General features: G+C 39.4%; 1 protein-coding gene across 1 annotated transcript; it reads right to left on the bottom strand.

The window, feature by feature from the left end:
- Positions 1 to 17658: 17658 nt before the first annotated feature.
- LOC141438441 (uncharacterized) lies at positions 17659 to 21648 on the bottom strand. Its single transcript, XM_074102316.1, has 2 exons — positions 19379 to 21648; positions 17659 to 17748 (listed from the first exon to the last, which is right to left on the bottom strand). The coding sequence occupies exons 1-2, from the start codon at positions 21236 to 21238 to the stop codon at positions 17659 to 17661; spliced, it is 1950 nt and encodes a 649-aa protein (XP_073958417.1). The 5' UTR covers positions 21239 to 21648.
- Positions 21649 to 22255: the final 607 nt, after the last annotated feature.

Below are 22255 nucleotides of genomic sequence, written 5' to 3'. Positions count from 1 at the left end.
TATGGGACATGATATAAAATATTTGAGCTGAAAAATGGCGTAAATGTATTATTTTTTTAATATTTGGGTCGTATGGGGCTGTGGCAGTCTCATATGTCCTTTACGACTCGGCTCATGTCGTTAAAAAAAACCCAACAAATATAATAAAAGGGCGTATGGGTCAATTATTGTTTCATTGCCCTTTACACCCCAACATTTTATAACGAATAAGATAAAAAAGCAAGAAGTTGTTGGGCGTAACCTTACCGCCTGTACCTATTTCTTGTACCTAAAATCAAAATACTAACGCGTCTACCTACCTTCCACGCGCCGAGCGTTTGCGCATTACACATTCGGTCAGTCGTGCCAGACACGTCAAACACGGAGGACGTATTTGATTGCCTACGTTTGTTTGTTCTTTGTCAACGCGCGTATTTTTTTATAAGATGCCAAAAGCAAAACAAAAAAAGAAGATTAAGTTGATGGATCCTCTAATGGCTTGACGTCGAGTTAACATTTCCGTAGTGGAATTTCAGTCAAGGATGTTGAGGTAAATTTCTCTTAGCTGCTTTGTTTATTTTAAGCTGTCCTGACAGATCCTAATAAAGGAAGCCTGTGCCCAGCAGTGGGACGTATATAGGCCGAGATGATGATGCATACATAATAATAATTGGCCTGTATAATTAATTATGTATGTTGAGAGTTAAAAATGGTATAATCGGAACGTCGTAAGGGACATTAAAAAACAGCAATTTATAAAATAAGAAATACTTTTATGGGCGTAAGGGGTATAAAAAGCAAGAGCTAGAGTAAATTGTCGCTCGTAAGGGACAGTAGCAAACAGACATTTAAAAAAAGGTGTAATTGGTACGTCGTAAGGGGCATTAAACAACAGCAACTTATAAAATAAGGAATACTCTTATGGGCGTAAGGGACATCAAAAGCTAAAACTAGAGTAAATTGTTGGTCGTAAGGGACAGTAACAAACAGGCATTTTAAAAATTGAGGTTACTTTATGGGTGTAAGGGCACTTAAAGTAAAATACCTTGCTTGCTTCTGTTAGTTCATTAAAATACCTTGTTAATGTTAGGTCGTAGGAGGCATCAAAACAGATGGTTTTTAGAACTTGTAGTGATTGAAACAACAACTCAAGCAAGCATACTCCCAAATGTGCAAGAAATAGTGCAAGCAAGCATGCAAGAAAGCATGCAAGCAAGCATGTAAGCAACCACCTAAGCAAGCTCACTTGCAAGCTATGTAATTTTGTCAATCAAATCAACAAACATGCAATTTTATCGGCCTGGGTTACCCCGGGCTACCCCGATCCCGCGATGACCGGTCTATGGTATCTCCTCCAGCGCTCATGAAGCGGGCTGGCGTCCCACTCCCTCACAGCTGCAAGCAGTGTGTTGGAAGAAGCATAAATAGTGCAAACATGCATGCAAGCAAGCGTGAAGTCAGAAGGCAAGCATGCATGCAAACAACAAATCAAGCAAGAATACTCCCAAATGTGCAAGAAATAGTGCAAGCAAGCATGCAATCAAACATGCAAGCAAGCATGCAAGCAAGCATGCAAGCAAGCATGTAAGCAATAATGCAAGCAAGCAGAGTTAGTACGCCAGTGGTGGTAGTGAAAATCAGTTCATCATCATCGTCATCAACAACATCATCAGTTCGTTTATCGCTATCCCGCCGGAACTATGCTATTTTCCGGGATAAAAACTTATTTACTTGGCGATTTTTAACAGCTGCAATATCTTCCTTGACCCTCTCAGCTATAAACAAACAAGTCAGCCATAGCCGAGCATTTGTTGGAGTCAGGACCAAACCACTGGATTGAGCTTCACAATCCCAAAATTCTGTCCACGGAACGTCATTTCTACTCAAGAATGGTACGTGAAGCAGTTGAAATAAAAAAGCATAAAAATGTCAACCGGGACAATGGATATAAGCTTTCATCTTCGTGGAATCCTGTTATTAATAAGTGTCGACGTCGGGATGAGTGTTGTGAGTCGGTGTGATGGGTTACAAATAAAAATCACCAAGTGCGGGTAGTTAGTGATACGAGTGATGGTACTATTAGTGATCAAGTGCGGGTAGGACTCGCGCTGCTAGGCAGACTTGACACCCCACACTTCAGTCCACTAGTGCGTGACCACGGCCACTGCAATGTTGCCGAAACGTCGAGGTAAATATTACTCGTGTGTGTTAGCGTGATAAGTCCCGTTGGTGGTATTTTGACTATGAGTGAGAATGAAATCACGAAAGTAACGTTATAAAATTTATTTGAGTTTTATTTAACTTTTAACTTATAATGTCCATTTAAAGAAAATGTTACAAATTACATATTTTTTAAGGGACGTGCAAAAAAATATGGCTTTTGCGCGTTATTTTAAATAATTAAAGTGGTTCTTTGAGTTAATTCACTATTTTTTTTTATTTTACTACAGGAACTTACGTCCAAATATGTAGCAAATAAAATATATGATGTCCTATAAGACCAAAAATCGGTTACTACATTATTTATTTATTTACGGTTTATGAGTGTAAGGGGGCTATGACACCCGTATGTCACGGGCGTAAGGGACAGCTATTTTTCTTATTAAGCTTTTTACGAAAATGTCTATAGTTTCACGTTGAAGAACAAGAAAATTCAAGATTTTACGTAATTATAACGTCCTGCTAAGTTAAACATTAACAATGCTGTGAGGGTTTGAAAATTACCAAAAACTTCTTTTCGCTCTCCTGAAAAGTAGCATTTTGTCCCTTACGTCAATTGAGACTTCCACCATCGATTTGGTTTAACTGACTTTGACAAGTTTGACGTTGACGTATCATTTGAAGTGACATTAGCGCCATAGCTGCCATTATTCTTTTATGCTGCCAACTTCTGGACACAAATGCACCCGATTGACTCGGTGTTCCGGCGCTATATTCACTATGCTCTTCCATGTCCATCAATTTCGTTTTAATAACATCCGTTGTGACGTCAATGCCAGAATGTTCGATGGCCATGATCATAGGCGCGAACTTTTCGGGTAGACCTGCTAAAAGTAATGATCCAACCCACTCATCACTTAACGTAAAACCTGTATTGTTCAATCTTTGACTAGTTTCAATGATTGCAGTCACATATTGTTCCATTGTTTCACAATTTTCTTTTCTTATAGAAATAAGATGGCGAAGTAATCCAATCCGTCTCGTAAAGCCTGTGTTATCGAACATTTTTCTTAGCTTGTCCCACAATTCCTTGGCACTCTTTTCATTCTTGATATGCACAAATAGTCCTGGATCAATAGTTAGAATAATTTTTGCTCGTGCCTTTGTGTCGTTTGCGTCGGGATCTTTTTTGCAAGTCAAGATGCACGACTCCATTCCTTCTAAAATAAGGAAGTTTTCGACTGCGAACGCCCACTCTTCGTAATTCTCGCGGCCCTTGAGTTTAGGAATGCTCGACATAATGTTTGATGCCATTTTCTGCTCTTTAAATCACTTTTTTCTTGATTATAACGTGTAGCCCATAACCTGATGAAGTAAAACACTCTGTTGCGGTGAACGAACTGAATTTATTTTTTTAAATCAAATACACTTCCTACCCTACTTATTCTCATATTAGCAACTAGATGGCGCTACAGTCGTTTTGTTACTTTTACAACAGTTAGTAATCAGCAGCCATAATGTGGGTTAAATTATAATTTACATGGAGTTAAAAAATCCTGTGCTATACCTACTATAAAAAATGTACTATAGTATTATACTTAGTAGAGGATTCTTTAACTCCATGTATAACAATGTACACATTCAACTGTCACAGCCAGAAAAGTAAGACACAAAAACATTTCCTTCTACGAGTACAGTCACCAGCACCAATATCTGACACAACAAGCGTGCATAAATATCTGATACGACTCTATTTCTAGGGCGGGAAGGACGTGTCAGATATTTTTGCACGCTCCGCTGTGGCAGATATTAATGCTGGTGACTGTACATAACGCTTTCAACAAAAAATGGCGGCGCGGAGAAAAACGAGCCACGCGTGTCGGGTACGTGACGTAATCAGTTAAAATTTTCATGACGCTTCCGTGACAGAACCGTCACGTTTTTGATGCCTTCGAGAAATACATCAAAGGGTAACTCCAATCTTTAGAACGTTTTATATATGACGCATATAATTACTGGAGACAAAAATGATTTCTGAGGCGCGAAGTGTAAAATAACTTTTTGATGACTTTCTTTACATGCTCAGTTGCTGGGTAAATTGGTTCGTTGATTAGTAAGTAGAAATTAAAGTGTACGTAGACATCATAATATCTGCGGGACAAACCAATATTTTATTTAGTATCAAACTACGTAAGTTTTATAATACCTACCTATTATTTATTAATGTTTGGGCAAAATTTGCATCTTTAATAATTATAATCATCATCCCAGCCTATATACGTCCCCCTGCTGGGCACAAGCCTCCTCTTGGAATGAGAGGGCTTGGGCCGTAGTTCTGACGCGGGCCCAGTGCGGATTGGGAACTTCACACACACCATTCAATTGCTTCGCAGGTTGTGCAGGTTTCCTCACGATGTTTCCCTTCACCGTAAAGCTCGTGGTAAAATTTAAATGTAATTTCGCACATGAATTCCGAAAAACTCAGAGGTGCAAGCCGGGGTTTGAACCCACGATCCTCTGCTTGAGAGGCCATTGGTCAAACCACTCGGCCACCACGTCTTATAATAATAATAATAAATTCATTTATTTCGGGCAACTTGGCCCATACAATAAATACCTTACAGACTAACATACATATTTATAACCAATAATATTACTTATTGCAGTTTTGTTGGCTGTACTTGTATTGTCATCTTATATACATCATCATTACCAGAAGTAGTCGTGTGTTCCGAATTTTCCCGATGAGAACGATTCACTACATTTGAACACCATCGTCTCACTTACAGAGCATTTTCTATTGGCAAAGACTGCCAAGTGCCAAATCGCGATGACTTGGCGCTGACTCGCCAACGCGTGCCAAACGCCCTGCCAAACAGCTGCGTGTTGCTCTAATGAGTGTCGTGTTTAGGACAACTAATTGCTAATGACACGAGTCCTGGTAAACAGTGCGAATTGGTCTGAATTTACGCGTGAATTTCCAAATATTCGTGCCAAAAAGGTTTTTGAGATTGACACAATGCGTAAAAATTGGCATCAAAACTACAAGGACTTGAGACATTTCCTTAAATTGCCTTAGTCCTTTGAGAACACAAGTTTTCGACGCAAGCTATTTTAACAGTACTTGATTATTATAGTATTTTAAAGTCCGATTCGCAGGATACAACAAGAAAGTGTAAGATTATCTCTAGCTCTACAGCGTAAAGGTTTGACATGTGCCGGTCATATTGGAACATCTGCCTGCTTTAAAAGTGCTAGTGGCCAGTACTTTTTTATTTAAAATTAAATCGTTTGACTGGCAACGTCATCAAGACTTTTATATAAAAAAATGAAAAAAGAGAATACAGGTAGTAACATTACTACCCGTATTTAACTACCCGTTTTTTCTTTGCCAATCAAACTATTACAGTACTATTATACCCTTACATCAAAAGAGCAGTAATGGAATTCTGTGCAATAGGTATACCAGATTTTTGAGAAGTTTTAATGCAATTCATTTCTATAATGACACTTAACTAAGCAAGTGTTGTGTAAAAAGCTATTTATGCCTCAAAGTTGTTTTCTATTGCTTACCTGAAAATCTTGTCAAATGAAAAAAAAAACTATAGCTATGTTGCAGGTGGTAGGACCTTGTGCAAGGTCCGCCCGGATTGCTACCACCATCTTGCTCGCTAATCCTGCCGTGAAACAGCAGTGCTTGCACTGTTGTGTTTCGGCGTGGAGAGTAAGACAGCCAGTGAAATTACTGGCACTTGAGGTATCCCATCTTAGGCCTCTAGGTTGGCAACGCATCTGCAATGCCCCTGGTGTTGCAGGTGTCGTCTATGGGCGGTGGTGATCTCTTATCATCAGGAGACCCACTTGCTCGTTTGCCATCCAGTTGAATAAAAAAAAAATGTTTTTAATTTCTGATAGGTACTGGTACGTATCTACTGGCTAAAAAGTCACAAAAACAAAAGTAACATCAACTTTTTCACAAAACGCTTTCAATCACGTCTAAAAAAAACGGAACCACCGTAATTTATGTACATATCTTCGCTAGACCGTAAGCAAATTAGTCTCATATTATGCACCCCTCTGAATGGTGCTAATAACCGGCCAGGATCAAATCCCCCTCGACATACAGCTACCCAAAATACATCACATTAGAACCTTATCTTTTTCACCTATTGAACAATCTCGCTTAGAATCTAATGCGTGATGTGACTGCGACAGGGTGCTATGGAGGCTTTCGTTTAAATTCTCGACGTGACACGGGCTTGCTTTTTAAAATGCGGTTTTTTTGGTCATGATGGATGTGTTACATGACACATTCGAAAAGGTTTGAACGAAGAATTAAGAGACTGCATAAAATATGATAGGCCTGCAAGTAATACATATCTGATTTTAAAGCATGCCTTTTTATATGTAACAGTATGTAGTACAGTAAAACAAATTTAGTTTATTAGGACAAATTCACTGTATTTGACTTTAAGGTCTTTGACCAGTGTGTGTTGCCAGTGTGTATTGCCAGTGATGACATACGGATCTGAGACGTGGGCGCTAACGATGGGCCTCATGAGAAAACTCAAAGTCACTCAGAGGGCTATGGAGAGGGCTATGCTCGGGGTTTCTCTGCGGGATAGAATGAGAAATGATGATATCCGCAGTAGAACTAAGGTTACCGACATAGCCCGAAGAATTGCGAAACTAAAGTGGCAGTGGGCGGGGCACATTGCTCTCAGGACTGATGGCCGATGGGGGCCAGAAGGTTCTCGAATGGCGTCCGTGGACCGGGAGACGAGCTGTCGGTAGGCCTGCAACAAGATGGAGCGACGACTTTGTTAAGATCGCGGGATCGCGGTGGATGTGGAAAGCACAAGACCGGTCTGAGTGGAGAGCCTTGAGGGAGGCCTATGTCCAGCAGTGGACGTCTTTCGGCTGACATGATGATGATGATGATGATGAGTTTAAGGCGGTGCAGAAAATTTTCAAATTCAACCTTGATTGATAGTTTTAATAATTTAATGCTTTCGAATCAAAATTTATAAATTGAATGTATAGTACGGACATGGTGCTATAAGCAAACAACTTGTAAAAGCACAAACTTGAATGGCGTTACGTACGTGATACTCTAAGAAACCTTGGTACAAAAGTGCACTAAGTATGATTTGGTCACAGCAGTGTTTTGTTTCAATTTCTAAATGAAAATATCCTTTGCAAATAATTCGTCATAAATTTTGTCCAAATTGTGGAACGAGCTCCTAATTTCGTTAGCAACATTGTATTTAAATAAAACACGAACCAACTTGGATGTTCCTTTCACCTCCATTCCGATGTTTCAATTATTTCTAGAACAATCTGTCTTCCTAAAACTTTCCTTTTCAAAGCAAATATTATTTTTTTAATGGTGTTAATAAAGGTGGAGATGATTTTGCTAGAGTTTTAGAAAAGGGTTGAACAACTTTATTGTTGTATATTAAAGTTATAACTTATTTTGACGAAATAAGGGAGACTTGTACATTATTTTCAACAAAATCATACAGATTATGACAAGTATTCAACTTTGACCCGAGAAATAGATTTAGAACCCGTACATTAGTGAAATAAGCCTGGATAACTCACGCCTTTAATCGTGTTTATCTCGACATGTTTCGAGCTAATTTGTAGCCCTTCCCGGAGCACACACCATGGCGGCTACGCAAAAACATATATAGAAAACACTGAACAACTTTTAATTTATAGCGTGGTGTTTACTAGGTACGCTTTATTTATTGTAATGAGAGTAAAATTAAATAATTCAACGGTCATGTTCATTGTTAATAGCCTACATGAAACGGGGATGCTGTAAAATCGCTAGCGGCCACGGCTAAGGAAACCAGCCAAGTGCGAGTCGCATTCTCACGAAGAGTTCGGTACCACCCAGTGGCGTTAAGGGAGGGTAGGTAGCACCAAAAGCTGCACCCGCACGCACTCGCTAGTACCAGATAAAGACAGAGTAGGCAACACTAGTGCTGCTTATTCTCACTGCGTGACAATAGTACATACGAGTAAGTACATTCACCAGCATCAATATCTGAGACAACAAGGCGTGCATAAATATCGGGTGCTACTTCATTTCTAGGGCCGGTATGTCATCATCATCATCATCATCATGTCAGCCGAAAGACGTCCTCTGCTGGACATAGGCCTCCCCCAAGGCTCTCCACTCATACCAGTCTTGTGCTTTCCGCATCCACCGTGATCCCGCGATCTTAACCAAGTCGTCGCTCCATCTTGTTGGAGGCCTACCGACAGCTCGTCTCCCGGTCCGCGGACGCCATTCGACAACCTTCTGACCCCATCGGCCATCAGTCCTGCGAGCAATGTGCCCCGCCCACTGCCACTTTAGTTTCGCAATTCTTCGGGCTATGTCAGTAACCTTAGTTCTACTAAGTAGTATGTGTCAGATATTTTTGCACGCTCTGCCGTGGTAGATATTAATGCGGGTGACTTGTACCACCGTACCGAAAAAAAAGTTTCTTGCATTGGGTTCCTTTAATTTTTTAATTTGTTTTCTTTTAATTATTTCTTACTACAAAGGCCTTGGATACACATATTTTAATTATCTAGCTCCCCAATGCCAGTTGTTAAGATTGAACAATAGGTAATAGTTATGTTAAATAACAGCCTATTTAATATGACTGCTGGGCACAGACTTCCTTTCAGAACGAGAGAGCTCGGTCTGTGAAGTAAAATTCTGAGGTGTCATCCTAGGCTCGAACCCTCTAACTGCTAGAGAAGTCACATGTTAAATCATTAGACCAAAATACGGTAACGTTTTTTTTCTTTTGAAACAGCTATACGAGTACAACACACATTGAAAAGATTTCACGTGCCATTAATTACGTTTTAAAAGAAACTGCGTTTCAAAATGACAAAAGGACAGACATACAGCAGGCTTAGTAATAGGGTCCCTTTGGGTACAGAACCCTAAAAACTATTTGTCTACCAGCGCCCTGCGGCGTTAATAATTCCACAATAGCAATAAAAAAAATCCCCGACAAATCTCCGCAATCCCTCTGACGACCAACTAGGCACGCCTTCAAAATTATTAAGCCTTTTCAAAGTCCTGAAACAGACCAGTGACACTGCAAACACAACTTTACTATCAACACAGAAAACACAAAATTAAGAGAGCCTCTAGCAGTAACTTGCGACTTGCTTGCTTTAAAATCCTGTTTACGATGTCATGGAATTTTACGCTGCGGGTTTTAATAGCACCTTTTCTCTCTCTGTCTTCCAGCTACATCTGTCCCGCACTATGGTCCGGTCTCATTGAAAACGACTTCCGTATAATCCAATACCAGACTGCAGGAAAGGGATTTGTATGGCACTGTAGGAGCTTTTCCGTTCTGAAATATCATACGTTCCGTTCTTAAGGCTTAAGAAAATTGGTTACGGGACTATGTATCGCGGGGAGATTTTGAAACAATTGGATTGAAACGGCAGGCAACTTCGTATTGTATTTGACAAGTCTACTTAACAGATCTTTTTCATGCGTACTTTTGAGGAAACAAAGTTTAATCTGCGTCACAAATAAGAGCTGAGGCCGTATTTCCTCAGACTTCTGACGCGCGCGATCGCAATCAAGTGACAGTTTTTGTATGCGAAAACTGTCATTTGATTGTGATCGCGAATGTCAGAAGTGTTAGACAATACAGCCTCTGGTTCCCACTTGTTGGGTCCGGATTTTAATCGGATGGACTTGCCCGACACCACTTTCTATAGTAATAACTGACATCCGTTGGGGGAGAAAAGTCCTCGAGTGGCGACCACGAACCGGAAGGCGAAGCGTTGGCAGGCCTCCCACCAGGTGGACTGAAGACATCGTGAGAGTAGCGGGAAACCGGTGGATGTAAGTGGCGAGTTGTCGTTCATTGTGGCGTTCTAAGGGGGAGGCCTTTGTCCAGCAGTGGACGTCTTCGGGCTGATGATATAACTGACATCAAACACGAAACGGATTTAACACCCCACAAGAGGGAACGGGCTCTAAGAGATAAAGACAAAACGCGTTTATGAATATGGCAGTTAGAATTTCATATAAAAAAAACTTAATTGACCATTTAAATTTATAATTAGCCAAGCAGCTACAAAAATACAAAAATATTCTGCCCTCTGAAGCCAAAAGACGGTATCTCAAAAAAACACATGTGAGGTAATTTAATTATACCATGTGATACAGAAAGTCGGTACACAATAACTCATAACTGTTTTTTTTTTTTGGCATACTGCCCATTGGCTTAGGAGGACATACCTATATCAGGATTTGGTCACACATCTAATATATCTAATACCTTTAAATGAGCACTTCTTGTATATATATATATTTCGGGGATCTCGGAAACGTCTCCAACGATTTCGATGAAATTTGGTAGGTATGTGGGGTTTTTCGGGGATGAAAAATCGATCTAGCTTAGTCTTATCTCTGGGAAAACGCTTATTATCGAGTTTTAAACCGAGCAAAGCTCGGTCGCCCAGGTGCTTACTCATTGACATGAGTACCTAAAGCCCACATCGCTCAAATAATTTTCTCTGTAAATTTGTAACAATTTATTTATGTATCTTTAAAACAAGTAACTAGCTGAAAAACGAGGAAAATTTGTAGGAACTTTGAAATATTGAATCAAGAAGTCGTTTTTGCAAACCAGGTATGGTTTTTAAAGACCTAAGTAGCTTACAACACATCTTCAGAGGATACTTTGACAAGAAACCATAGTAGGTATCCACAATTTACGAGTACATGTAAGAGAGGATCGATTGTTTTAATCATAAAAAATTGCTACTTCTTTGTCTTGTTATTTATTCTATAATTATATCAAATACTTACAGTTTTTTAATACTAACAGACAGACATGGTGAAACTAAAATGATTCCATTTTAGCAATTTTCGCTAAGATACCCTAAAAAGGGAACTCCCACATTTTTCAAACACGTACAATACCCTAAGCGTGACGGCAAAAACCCGACGCCTCTGTAATACAGTACCGTCGTAACAGCCGTCAGAATTAGTAACTACCACTGTTATATCCCTAATTTTGGGCTAATGGTTCATTATGGTCTAATTTACAGCTGAGCACGATGTTTCCACTTAATTTATTGGATGGCCGGTGCACTGTTTCATAGACATGGTCTGGCGTGGTTTCTGTATGAAGCTTTTATTCACTTATTCACTTCGTTGTTCATCAAGAACGCTCAGTTGGCCTTGTCTATGAAGCAAAACACTGTCTTGGGGGTTTCGGAAGTCTTTTTGAAGATACAGACTTGCTTGCAATCGGCTCATTTAGTTATCCAACTTTTCAAACGGAGCTCAGGATACTAGCGCCAAGTAGCCCGTCTCAGAAACTCTCATTCCTAATCTGTAGACAACGAACGGCCACTGTAATGTGGTTGAAACCTCGAGGTAAATATTACTCGTGTGGTTTAACGTGGTATTTTGATTATCTAACCCTGCGATTAAAGCCGAGAGGATACAATTCGTCTCGACCTAATCCAAGGACCAAGATAAACCGGAGGGCGTACCAATCTTCTAGCCAAACAAAATTTCGAATGCACGCCATTACCATACGTCCCTATTCTGTAGACGCCAAACCACTTTCGCACGGACGAACAACTTAACGCCAATCACGGCCCGACGACACCCAATACAGCCTGTGGATTAATTGAATAAATTTGCATTTAATTCCGGTAACATTTCCATTTGTTTCGAATTAAACTGTTCGACGCACGGTGCGGTTTAATTTCGAGTGTGAAGTCAATGTGATTTGCGTGTAATAGATTTTGTAATTTGATTGGAAAAAGGAAAGTAATTGGTTTGAGTACCTACGAGTATATCTATATGGCTTTCCATTTCTATACTGATAGACTTTTAAGCCTTATTCGGAAAACCTTTTGACTTTGATTTCTTAACAATTAGGTATTTTAAAATAATTGTTAAAGCCTATAATTCTCCACCCCGATATGTAAAGTTCCCAATGCGCACTGATAGTCCTAAAGAAGGCCAGTAGATGCCTGGAAATGCTGACAATTAAATTTTTAAACTAACTGGACTCGTCGCGTGATCTATTACGAATTCAGAAATTTAAAGATGAACTGATCGTAGAACAAAGTTAGCTTTAAATTAAACTATTCAGTCGCTTTCACCCCTTTTCTCTAAAAATGTCAGAGTAAAGACTCACTCAAGTGTTTGAATACGGACGTGATTATGAATAAATCAAGTTGAGTTTTGTTAGTTTTAGTACCTAGTCACTACGTGGGGAGTGAACCGCCCGGAATATTATGATGGAGGATTCAGCTATGATGTATTTATTAGAAAAGTATTAAAATTGTTTACAGTTGATAATAACATTATAAATTCATTCATAGATATTCATGCTTTGAATCGATTCTCGACTTTATTTTGAGGATAAAATCGGTGTTGAACTGACTAGATCTAAAATGACCTAATCGGCAGAAGGGCTAGACTACAAATTGACTACCTTTTAAGAGCGTTTACACACACACACACACACACACACAAACATCATGCCTGTATTCCCAAATGGGGTAGGCAGAGCAATTTTAGGTTTTAAGTTTGACAAAAATGGTACAATAGTGACAGGTTGCTAGCCTGTCGCCTACGGTATACCTAAACCTATATCCTCCGTTAACGAACGATCAATTTTAATGGAATACCTAAAGAGAAAAATTAACAAAAATGCAACGTTGCCAGCTCAGAAGGTATAAAAGCTCTTAATGTTATTATTCCAGTGTTTCTTCCGAATCACTTGTGTTGACAGATTTTTTGTGAAAAAATATTTGTGGATTACGGCACTTTAATGTTGTATTATATATAATTAGGAACTTTATACATGTATCTATTAAATTATTAAATCTCTTATAAGATTACATAAAATGAAGCCTAAGGGTATATAATAGAGGTAAGCAGGTGAATGCTTTTGCTTATGCACATTATCACTTTCGTAAAAAAAGTTTCTTAATTCAAATTAATTATGTTTTATTCAATTGTTTTGAGACAGTATAAACAAAAGCCGGCAAATCAAACAAGTGCCTGGAGGAAAATATAGCTGATCAATATATCCCCCTCTTTCAATTAGTATCACAAATGCACCTCTAATGCTTATCCTGAGGGAAAATTCTGCCAAGATGCAGAAATAGGTAAAAATACAGCAGGAGCACACAACAATTTTGGAATCTTATGCCCTTGTTCACCACTTTGTTTGTTTAGTGTTGTTGTCTTTGTTTGTTGCTTATTTCATTTTTTGTCGTCTTTGTCCTCAGATATTTAGTAATATAATACCGTCTCTGTTGACAACATGATAGATATCTGACAGTAAAAAAAAATCGGAAAGTTTATACAGATTATGTAAAACAAACCGCTGAAAATACTTTATTCTGTTAAAACCAAGCCATATTTTTTTCTGTAGGTACCCATATCATGCTCATGTGGTAAAAGTTAATACTAATGGTCAAAGTTACCCTTCAGGGCCAAAGTATTCAGTATTCAGTAGGTATTTATTTATTGCAACACCTTGCAAGTAATCCGACTATGGTACGCATATGGTCGTGTTCTAATATTTTAGACCCACTAAGCAGTTTCTATGTCCAGTCCATGATAGTGACTGTCATCATCATCATCATATCAGCCGTCGATTTCCAGTTGCTTTAGTTGGAAGCACCCAGCATCTAGCGCAAGCTTGTGGCTTTTACCAGGATGACCTGGTAAAACCGTCCATCCGTGGACGCCCTACACAGCGTTTGCATATCCGCGGTATCTATTCGAGAACTTTTCTACCCCAATAGCCATCTACAGGGCTAATTCGAAAATCGAAGTTCGTGTCGTTCGATCCCTCTAACGCTTATACCATTTATTACGAAAGGGAGAGGGATGGTATGATATGAACTTTGATTTTCGAACTTTGGAATAGGCCCTCTGTTCTCCGTGCTATATATCGACGAGCTAATCTGCTCGACTATGTCGACTTATGTGTGTGCGCTGGGCGACTGTACATTTTTGACATGTCAATGTGTCGACGGTTCTATGATAAAGCCAGCCTACTGACATTTTCTCTTTTAAAAATATAATATAACCTACCTGAAACGATTAAGGGGAAGCCACTAAATGAAATCCAAGGGCCAATTGAGGGGGCCGACGCCTAACGACGGCAGTTTAATAAATACAATGCATTTTAAACGATTATTATATTGCGCCAATAGATGATCTAAAATATTATTAGATTATTTAAAAACTGGTCATCGTGTCAGCCCAGAAGACGTCCACTTTTGGTCAAGGCTTTCCACTCAGACCGGTCTGGTCCTTTCCGCATCCAACGCGATTCCGCGATCTTAACCAGGTCGTCCCTCCATCTTGTTGGAGGCCTACCGACAGCTCGTCTCCCGGTCCGCGGACGCCATTCTAGAACCTTCTGACGCCATCGGCCATCAGTCTAGTGAAAAACGTGCCCCTCCCACTGCCACTTTAGTTTCGCAATACATGGTATTTGTGTAAATTATTATTGAAAATAGACTATTAGCATTTCGGTGATTAAAAAAAACATCGCTAGAAATGAATGTACGCGTGTAAATTACAATCTACAGGCACAATTCAAGCAATAGGCAGTATTTTGACTCAGCCGTATTCTTTAAATTTATACCTACAGCTGGGCGGAGCGCTAATGGTTGGCGTCTACAAAAAGTGAAACCGACGTTTGTAGATTTTTATTGTATGTATGTAGTTGTAGGGGTAGGGATATTACGTATGTTAATTTTATGATAATTTATTAGTTAAATTATAAGTTGGTAATATAAAAGAAATTGCGTCTATGGCGGCAAGTTCGATACGACTTGTTGTTGAATTTAATCACATAAAAAATTCTCATTCTTATGAAGAGTTAGCACCTACCAAGCGCTATAGCCACGTTACGGAATCGTAACGGGGGTGAATAGAGCGGCCGGCGCGACACAGCACTCAACCAGCGACCGGACTGCGTGGCGCGCGGCGTGGCACTGCGTAGTTTTTTCTTGCGAAGATTGGTTAGCGGCCGTGTAAATGATGCTTGGCTGTGTGCGTGCGTCGATTCGGGCGCTAGTATGAAGTCGATCTACTGCCTATTACTTGTATTGTGCTACAGGCCAAACTCTCTCACACTAGGAGGATTTTGTACTGATTTGTGGTGTGCAATAAAGAGTATTTGTATTGTATTGTACTGATACCTATGTACTCGTATACTACTGGAACGGATATAATCTAGATCAGAGGTTTTCAACAGTCATGTCGCGCATATTTTCAGGTGTGCCGCGATTGCCGCGAAGTATATGCGATTCGTACAAAACTTGTCAACGAGACCCTATTAATAAACCTCCGCTGTCCATTATGTTATACACATTATGGGTATACTGTACGGAACCCTTTAGGTACTCTACCATTCTCCAGATGGTCTCAAAGGAAGACCAGCGCCGTTCGTAAGACCGACAGATTGCTGATTTGGGACCATTTCGTGACATGCGTAACTAAGATATTTAAATTTTTTCTCTTTTTTTTTATCCATTGTTCTCATGTTTGTCACGAATAAATATTTTCTTTCTTTCTTTCTTTGTTTCTACGCGCCAGTCCGACTCGCACTTGATTATTTTTTACTGGTGACACTAGTGTGCCGTGAAACTTTGATGAACGAAAAGTGTAAAATTGATCATTTAATTGAAATGAGAACATAAAATATACTGCACAATAGGATAACTGTTAGACATAAAAAACGGTCAAGTGCGAGTCGGGCTCGTGTACTGAGCTCTGTACAAGTTTTTAGATAAATATCTTTGAGCATCCAGCGTTAATCTGACCTCGAAAACCAATAATTTACTATAATTCTCGGCAGCCGGTGAGAAAATGGCAAAACAGCGTAAATTGTCTTCGCGGACCCAAAGCCTTAAGCCCGTCATAATCCGATTACGTCGCTTACGGAAGGCTTTCAATTTGTGAGGCAAATCTCTTTGCACCTCATGAGCGTGTGAGGTTTAGACGTTGCCTTAAAGGTGGGATAAATTAGACGCTTGTGTAACAGTTCTATGGGATTCGTTAGCTTTTAGATAAGAAAACGGCCCCGCGCAAGGGCCATGCTACGTACCCTTATATAATAGCTATACAGCGGTGTAAACGAAGTCAAAGTCAAAATATATCTTTGTTCTATCGAGTAGTTTTCTGGGTAAAAAATCCCATTCTATTAAGTTCGTCGTTAGATCATAAGAAAATACTGGTCACGTAAATTTCTTTCAATCAAACAAAAAATGACAAAAATGAAGTGCGTTTTGTCCGCGACTTCGTCTGACAAGAACTGACAAGAACTCTGAAACTGTAAACATTTCAGGATTTATTTCAGGGCCATCGTGTAGAACCCTTTGGGTTAGGTTAGGTTAGTTTTATAAAAACCCTGAAATATTTACAGTTTCAGAAATATTAAACAGTTGGGAAATGAAAAGTTGCGAAATGAAACAGGTTGCCAAACGTTATTCGCCGAAACATTAGTAAACCAATTTTCCGAGATAATAATTACCCTATACACCCGGGGGCCAAACTATCTCAATGTCGAATTTTATCCAACTCAGTTTTTCGGTTTGAGCTGTCATGATGGATAGATAGACAAACAGAGTTCCCTTTTTATTAGTGAAGATAATGATTATTGTTAGCATCTTGATTTCAAATAATATAAGTTGTCAAGAGACCCTTTCTGTAGGTTAAAGAAAAGTTGAAACACCCCCACATTATTGTTTCAAAGTTCAATATCTCAAAAACAAAATCGGTACATCCGTTTGAGAGCTACGATGCTACAGACAGCATTGGCGTCAAACTAATAACAAACACCCCTTTTGCGTCACGAGTAGAAATTATGCATTTAAGACAGCTCATTACAACTTGCCAAAAACGACATTAAAGCAAGTTTTATACAATATTATTTAAGCTACTCCTCTTATTCATTAGAACAACCAAATAATAATGTTGCGCTCATAAACATGTTGGCCGAAATATTCGGTTAAAATATTTGAAAACGCTGCCGTTAACATAGTGTTAAACATTTTCAGCTCTGCGTTGTAGCGCCCATGGTCGGGATTCAGTGTGTGTTCGTAATTAGTACGAAAATACGTGTTATGAGATCTCTAATTATAGAACTCTCGATTGCTTCACTTAATTTGTGCGTTGCAAGTAACGTAATTACCTTAACATTTGATACTCGCTGTACTGACTGAATATTCGTGTTTCGGTAAACTAAACTAGCGAAATGACGATATTTTTTAACCTTTTTTCTGTTACAGAAAATTCATCTCACTAATATATATTATAAATTTGAAAGTCTGAAAGTCTATTTTTTATTGTTTGTTTGTTTGTTACCTTTTCTCGTCTAAACCGCTGAAGTCCCGGGGAAGGACATAGGATAGTTTTTATCCCGGAAAATTGCATGGGAGCCGGATAACGATAAACGAATTCTACGCGCACGGAGTCGCTGGCAACAGCTAGTCTTTTATAAATAACAAAATGTTGGTATCATCTTCATTAATATCAGCCACGGCGGAGCGTACAAAATCTGACACGTCCCACCAGCCCTAGAAACAGAGTCGCCTCAGATAATATATTTATGTACGCTTTTTTGTGTCAGGTGTTAGTGCTGGTGATTGTACATTTTAAGACTGTAGGGTGAATGAAGCGCCAGGAAGACAGTTCAGAAAGTTTATTCAGGAAAACTTACAAAACAGGTTTAGGGCTTACTTTTACTTAAATAACCTAGCTAAAGTATAGGCATACAACTGTGAGTTTATGGAATGGACAGCAGAGGCCGTCTCACCCCGTACCCACTTGTTGGTTTTACTTGAGGATAGCAGAGGCCGTCTCTCAAGCTAGACCACTAGCTGAATGATGCACTCTCGTCCGCGCAGCGCCTTTTATTAGTTCCGAATGCAGCCTTCGTAGGCGCTCGGGTGTATCGGGCCGCCGAGCGAGATAGGTTACTGTGCGAGCGGGAAAGTATTCGAGCCCGCGCGCATGTTGTACAGATGTCTTAGTTTATGGTTCTACATTCTCCCCCTCTGGTACTCGTTGACGTCCCGTAAGAGTACCAGTACCAGGAACTGGAACGAGTTGCTGTTTCTTCGGCCGTCCCCGTCGTCTAATAGGTAGGACAGGCTCTGGATTCTTATCATCTCGTTTTGTAAATCGAGTTATAGCAGATGTGTGATATTTTCCAATGGGTTTCTTAGGTTCGTTTACATTAGCAATTTCGTAGATTGAACTTCCCATTTTATTTATGATTACGTATGGACCATCTCTACGGGGTGCAAGCTTAGCAGAAAAACCACTTTCTTGGCGACTTATTGGGTGAGTCTCAACCAGAACTAGGTCTCCTATTTTGTAACCAGGATCAGGCCGTCATTTCTGGTTTGATCTATCTCTGTTATTATCTTGCATTATTTCAGTGTTTTCTCTCGCTGTAGATAAATCTTTAGCCAGATTTTTTAACTGTGGTGTAATTTCTGATACAAAATTCTCTGACTCAACGATATCGCTCAAATTATGTGCAATTTCAAATGGAGTCCTCATTTCTCTTCCAAATGTTAGATAAGCTGCTGTGAAGCTTGTGCTCCTATTACATGCAGAGTTCATGGCGAATCGAATTGCAGGTAAGGTTTCAGGCCATCTGTTATGCTTGTCTTTTACCATGATAGCTATTTGAGTTTTTAAGTCTCTATTTTTCCGTTCTACCACGTTTGGTTCTGGATGATATACAGGACTAAGAATATGCTGAATATCCAAACAATAGGTGAGCTGTTGCATAACTGCTGATATAAATTGTGTTCCATTGTCACTAGTTATCTTGCGTGGTAAGCCATAACGTAGAAATACTTCATTTAATAGTGTAATTGCACATTGTTGTGTCGTTGCTTCGCTCAATGCAAATAATTCTACCCATCGTGATGCGGTATCTTCTACAATGAATATCCATTTTTCATTTTTTTGTCCTTTAGGTAGAGGTCCAAACAAATCAATAGATAAAACCTCAAAGCGTTGATTATTAGCTGTTGATTGAAATAATCCTGCTGGTTTTTGGTTTGCTGGTTTATATCTTTGGCATTCTAAGCAACTTTTTACATATTTCAATACATCTTTTCTTAGACCCGTCCAAAAAAAGTTTTTCTCTATTCGTTTGGTAGTTCTGTCTACTCCATAGTGGCCACTTACTTGTGTATCATGAAACTGCTTAATTACATTAGTTATTTCATGGCGCGGTATCATTAGTTTTGCATTGTCATCTTCTTGATCTGGGGTGAATCGATAAAGCACTCCTTTATGGAGAAGATATCCTCTTTTAGATGTTTGAATGTAGTTTTCTGATTCTTCCTTGTGTTCTAAGGCTTCTATGATGGAATTGAGTTTTTCATCTTTTCTTTGCTCATCTCTAATATTTTGTTCTTCTCGCTTTGGAAGGTCAACTTCAACGAGACAGATTTCACATGGTTCACGGGGGCGGACAGGTGGAGGCGGTGCTTCCAGTCTCATCAGCTTCCATTCTTTCTCTTTAGATGACTCGTCGTTTTGAGCTGGGCTCAATCCTGGCGGTGTGTCAGGAATTGGCGACAACATTTTCAATTTTGATGCCCAGGCCAAAAAATCAGGCAACGATTCTCCCGTACTCGCAGTATCCTTCTCTGGTTCAATGAAATCTATTTTCTTGATTTTTGTGCTTGTAAGTTCATTTTGAATACGGAGGAACTCGTATTTTGTGTCTGGTTGATCAGCAAAATTCCACACTCTTTGACCCAGGTCTAATATAATGCCGTTAGTCTGCAGGAAATCTATGCCCAAAAGTGTTCGAGTATCTGCGTCTGGAAATACTGTAAAATTGATTGGCAGTACTCTATTCCCCATAGTGATTTCTACGGTGATTGACATTAACTCCATCCATTTGGATGATCCATCCGCTAGGTTCACTTGCGTTTCGTAACTCGTACTAATCGCTCCCGCTTCCTTCATTAATTGGTACAGTTTGTTGCCGGCAATACTTGTCCGAGCAGCTGTATCGATATGGGCGTGGCCCTTTTTGCCATCGAATACTATTTCTATGGTCGGTACTTTCGCTATATTCTGAACAGTGGGACAATATGCGTAGAATTGCACAGGTTTTGGCGGGCTATCTTTAGTTTTACAATTTGGGCAATTACTGCGGAATACGCCTGGAGTACCACACCCATAGCACGTAATGGTTGCTGCTGGCTTGGACAGCGTAGTGATAGATGATTGAGTAGCATCCGTAGTTGTGCTACTTTGCCCGTCCACTTTAGATAACTGGGCCAATCGCATTCTGCAGTGATCAATGATGTGTCCTTTACGTTTGCAAAATAGACATTTGATACCGGGTTTTTTCTTCGAAAAAGGTGCTTCAGTTTCTCTCGATGTTGACGGTTGGGGTTTTTCATTTTTTTCCAGCGATTCGAGATGACGTGCCTTATCTATCATGTCGGCAAAGCTTTTGATGTCTGATCTAGCTATTTTCTTTTTGACCTCCATTTTTAATAAGCCGTACACAAAGTCTATTTGTTCCTCTTCCTTATGACGCTTAGTCGGCAACATCCCGAGTAATGCCCTTTTTCTGCACAAAAAGCTATCAATTGGTTCACAATCACCTTGTTGATCTTCGAACAGCCGTAGGTATACTTCATACGGTTGAAGTTTTGGAGCAAATGCCGAACGTATTGCACTTAATGCAGCTGGCCAGGTTTTAATTTCTGTGCGAATTCCCGTCCACCATGTACTCGCAATATCTTTTAATAACAACGGCAGACCTGCTATTGCGTCTTCATCGGATATACCCTCAATTTGTTTATAAATTGATATACCCGTAATAAATTCATCTACTTTGTTATAGTCGCGTTCACCGTTGTAATTAAGTGTACAACGGGTAAAATTTTTGTTTGTTGTCGAATGTGAGGAAAATCGACTTAGTAGCTCCTCAAACTGTTCAGGAGTAAATTGAATCGCCATCTGATGTGTTTCTTCTTGGCTATCTTCTTGCTTAAGTTCTTTTGATTTACGTCTAGTCATTTACGTTATTTACGTTGGGCGCCAGATTGTAGGGTGAATGAAGCGCCAGGAAGACAGTTCAGAAAGTTTATTCAGGAAAACTTACAAAACAGGTTTAGGGCTTACTTTTACTTAAATAACCTAGCTAAAGTATAGGCATACAACTGTGAGTTTATGGAATGGACAGCAGAGGCCGTCTCACCCCGTACCCACTTGTTGGTTTTACTTGAGGATAGCAGAGGCCGTCTCTCAAGCTAGACCACTAGCTGAATGATGCACTCTCGTCCGCGCAGCGCCTTTTATTAGTTCCGAATGCAGCCTTCGTAGGCGCTCGGGTGTATCGGGCCGCCGAGCGAGATAGGTTACTGTGCGAGCGGGAAAGTATTCGAGCCCGCGCGCATGTTGTACAGATGTCTTAGTTTATGGTTCTACAATACTTAAATAAAATAATTCATTATCTGTAAGTAACCCATGTTTGATTCAACTATAAGCATTCAGATATTTTTCTTTTTAACCGTATGCAAATAATTGTTTTGAGTTTAAAAAGCGCTTTTACCTAATAGTTTACCGAACGGTTAACAACACGATCTGTCAAACTTAAATATTATGAAAGAAAAAAAACGAATACAGATCATGGGTTATTTTATTGCACTTTTTTGAATTCAAACACATTATATAATGATATTGAAAAGAATATTTGTATTTGTACCTAATGAGTTAAGAACCCCTGATTTTTATATTATTTTTCAACTTTCAACAGACTTTTAGTACTTTCATAAAATAGGATAGGATAGCATACCTTGTTCGAATACACAATTGTTAACATACATTGCCTTTCGAGCAACGCATCATTCCGTAAATAGGTACCTAGAATTCCCACTAAATTAACACTCCTTATGTTAATTAATTCGAACCGAATCGAGGGGAATTGGTTAGGGTTGATATTAGGGTGCTAATATCTCAATTTAATTGCAAAATCGCCGTTTTGAAATTTTTGAATCACGCGTTTTGAATAACCCTTGGTTTTATAGTAACGCT

The sequence above is a fragment of the Choristoneura fumiferana genome, chromosome 18, assembly GCF_025370935.1.
Source record: "Choristoneura fumiferana chromosome 18, NRCan_CFum_1, whole genome shotgun sequence".
In the NCBI taxonomy this organism is placed as follows: Eukaryota; Metazoa; Arthropoda; class Insecta; order Lepidoptera; family Tortricidae; genus Choristoneura; species Choristoneura fumiferana.
Note: the sequence above shows the minus strand (reverse complement) of the source record. Positions and strands in the feature narration are given on the sequence as shown.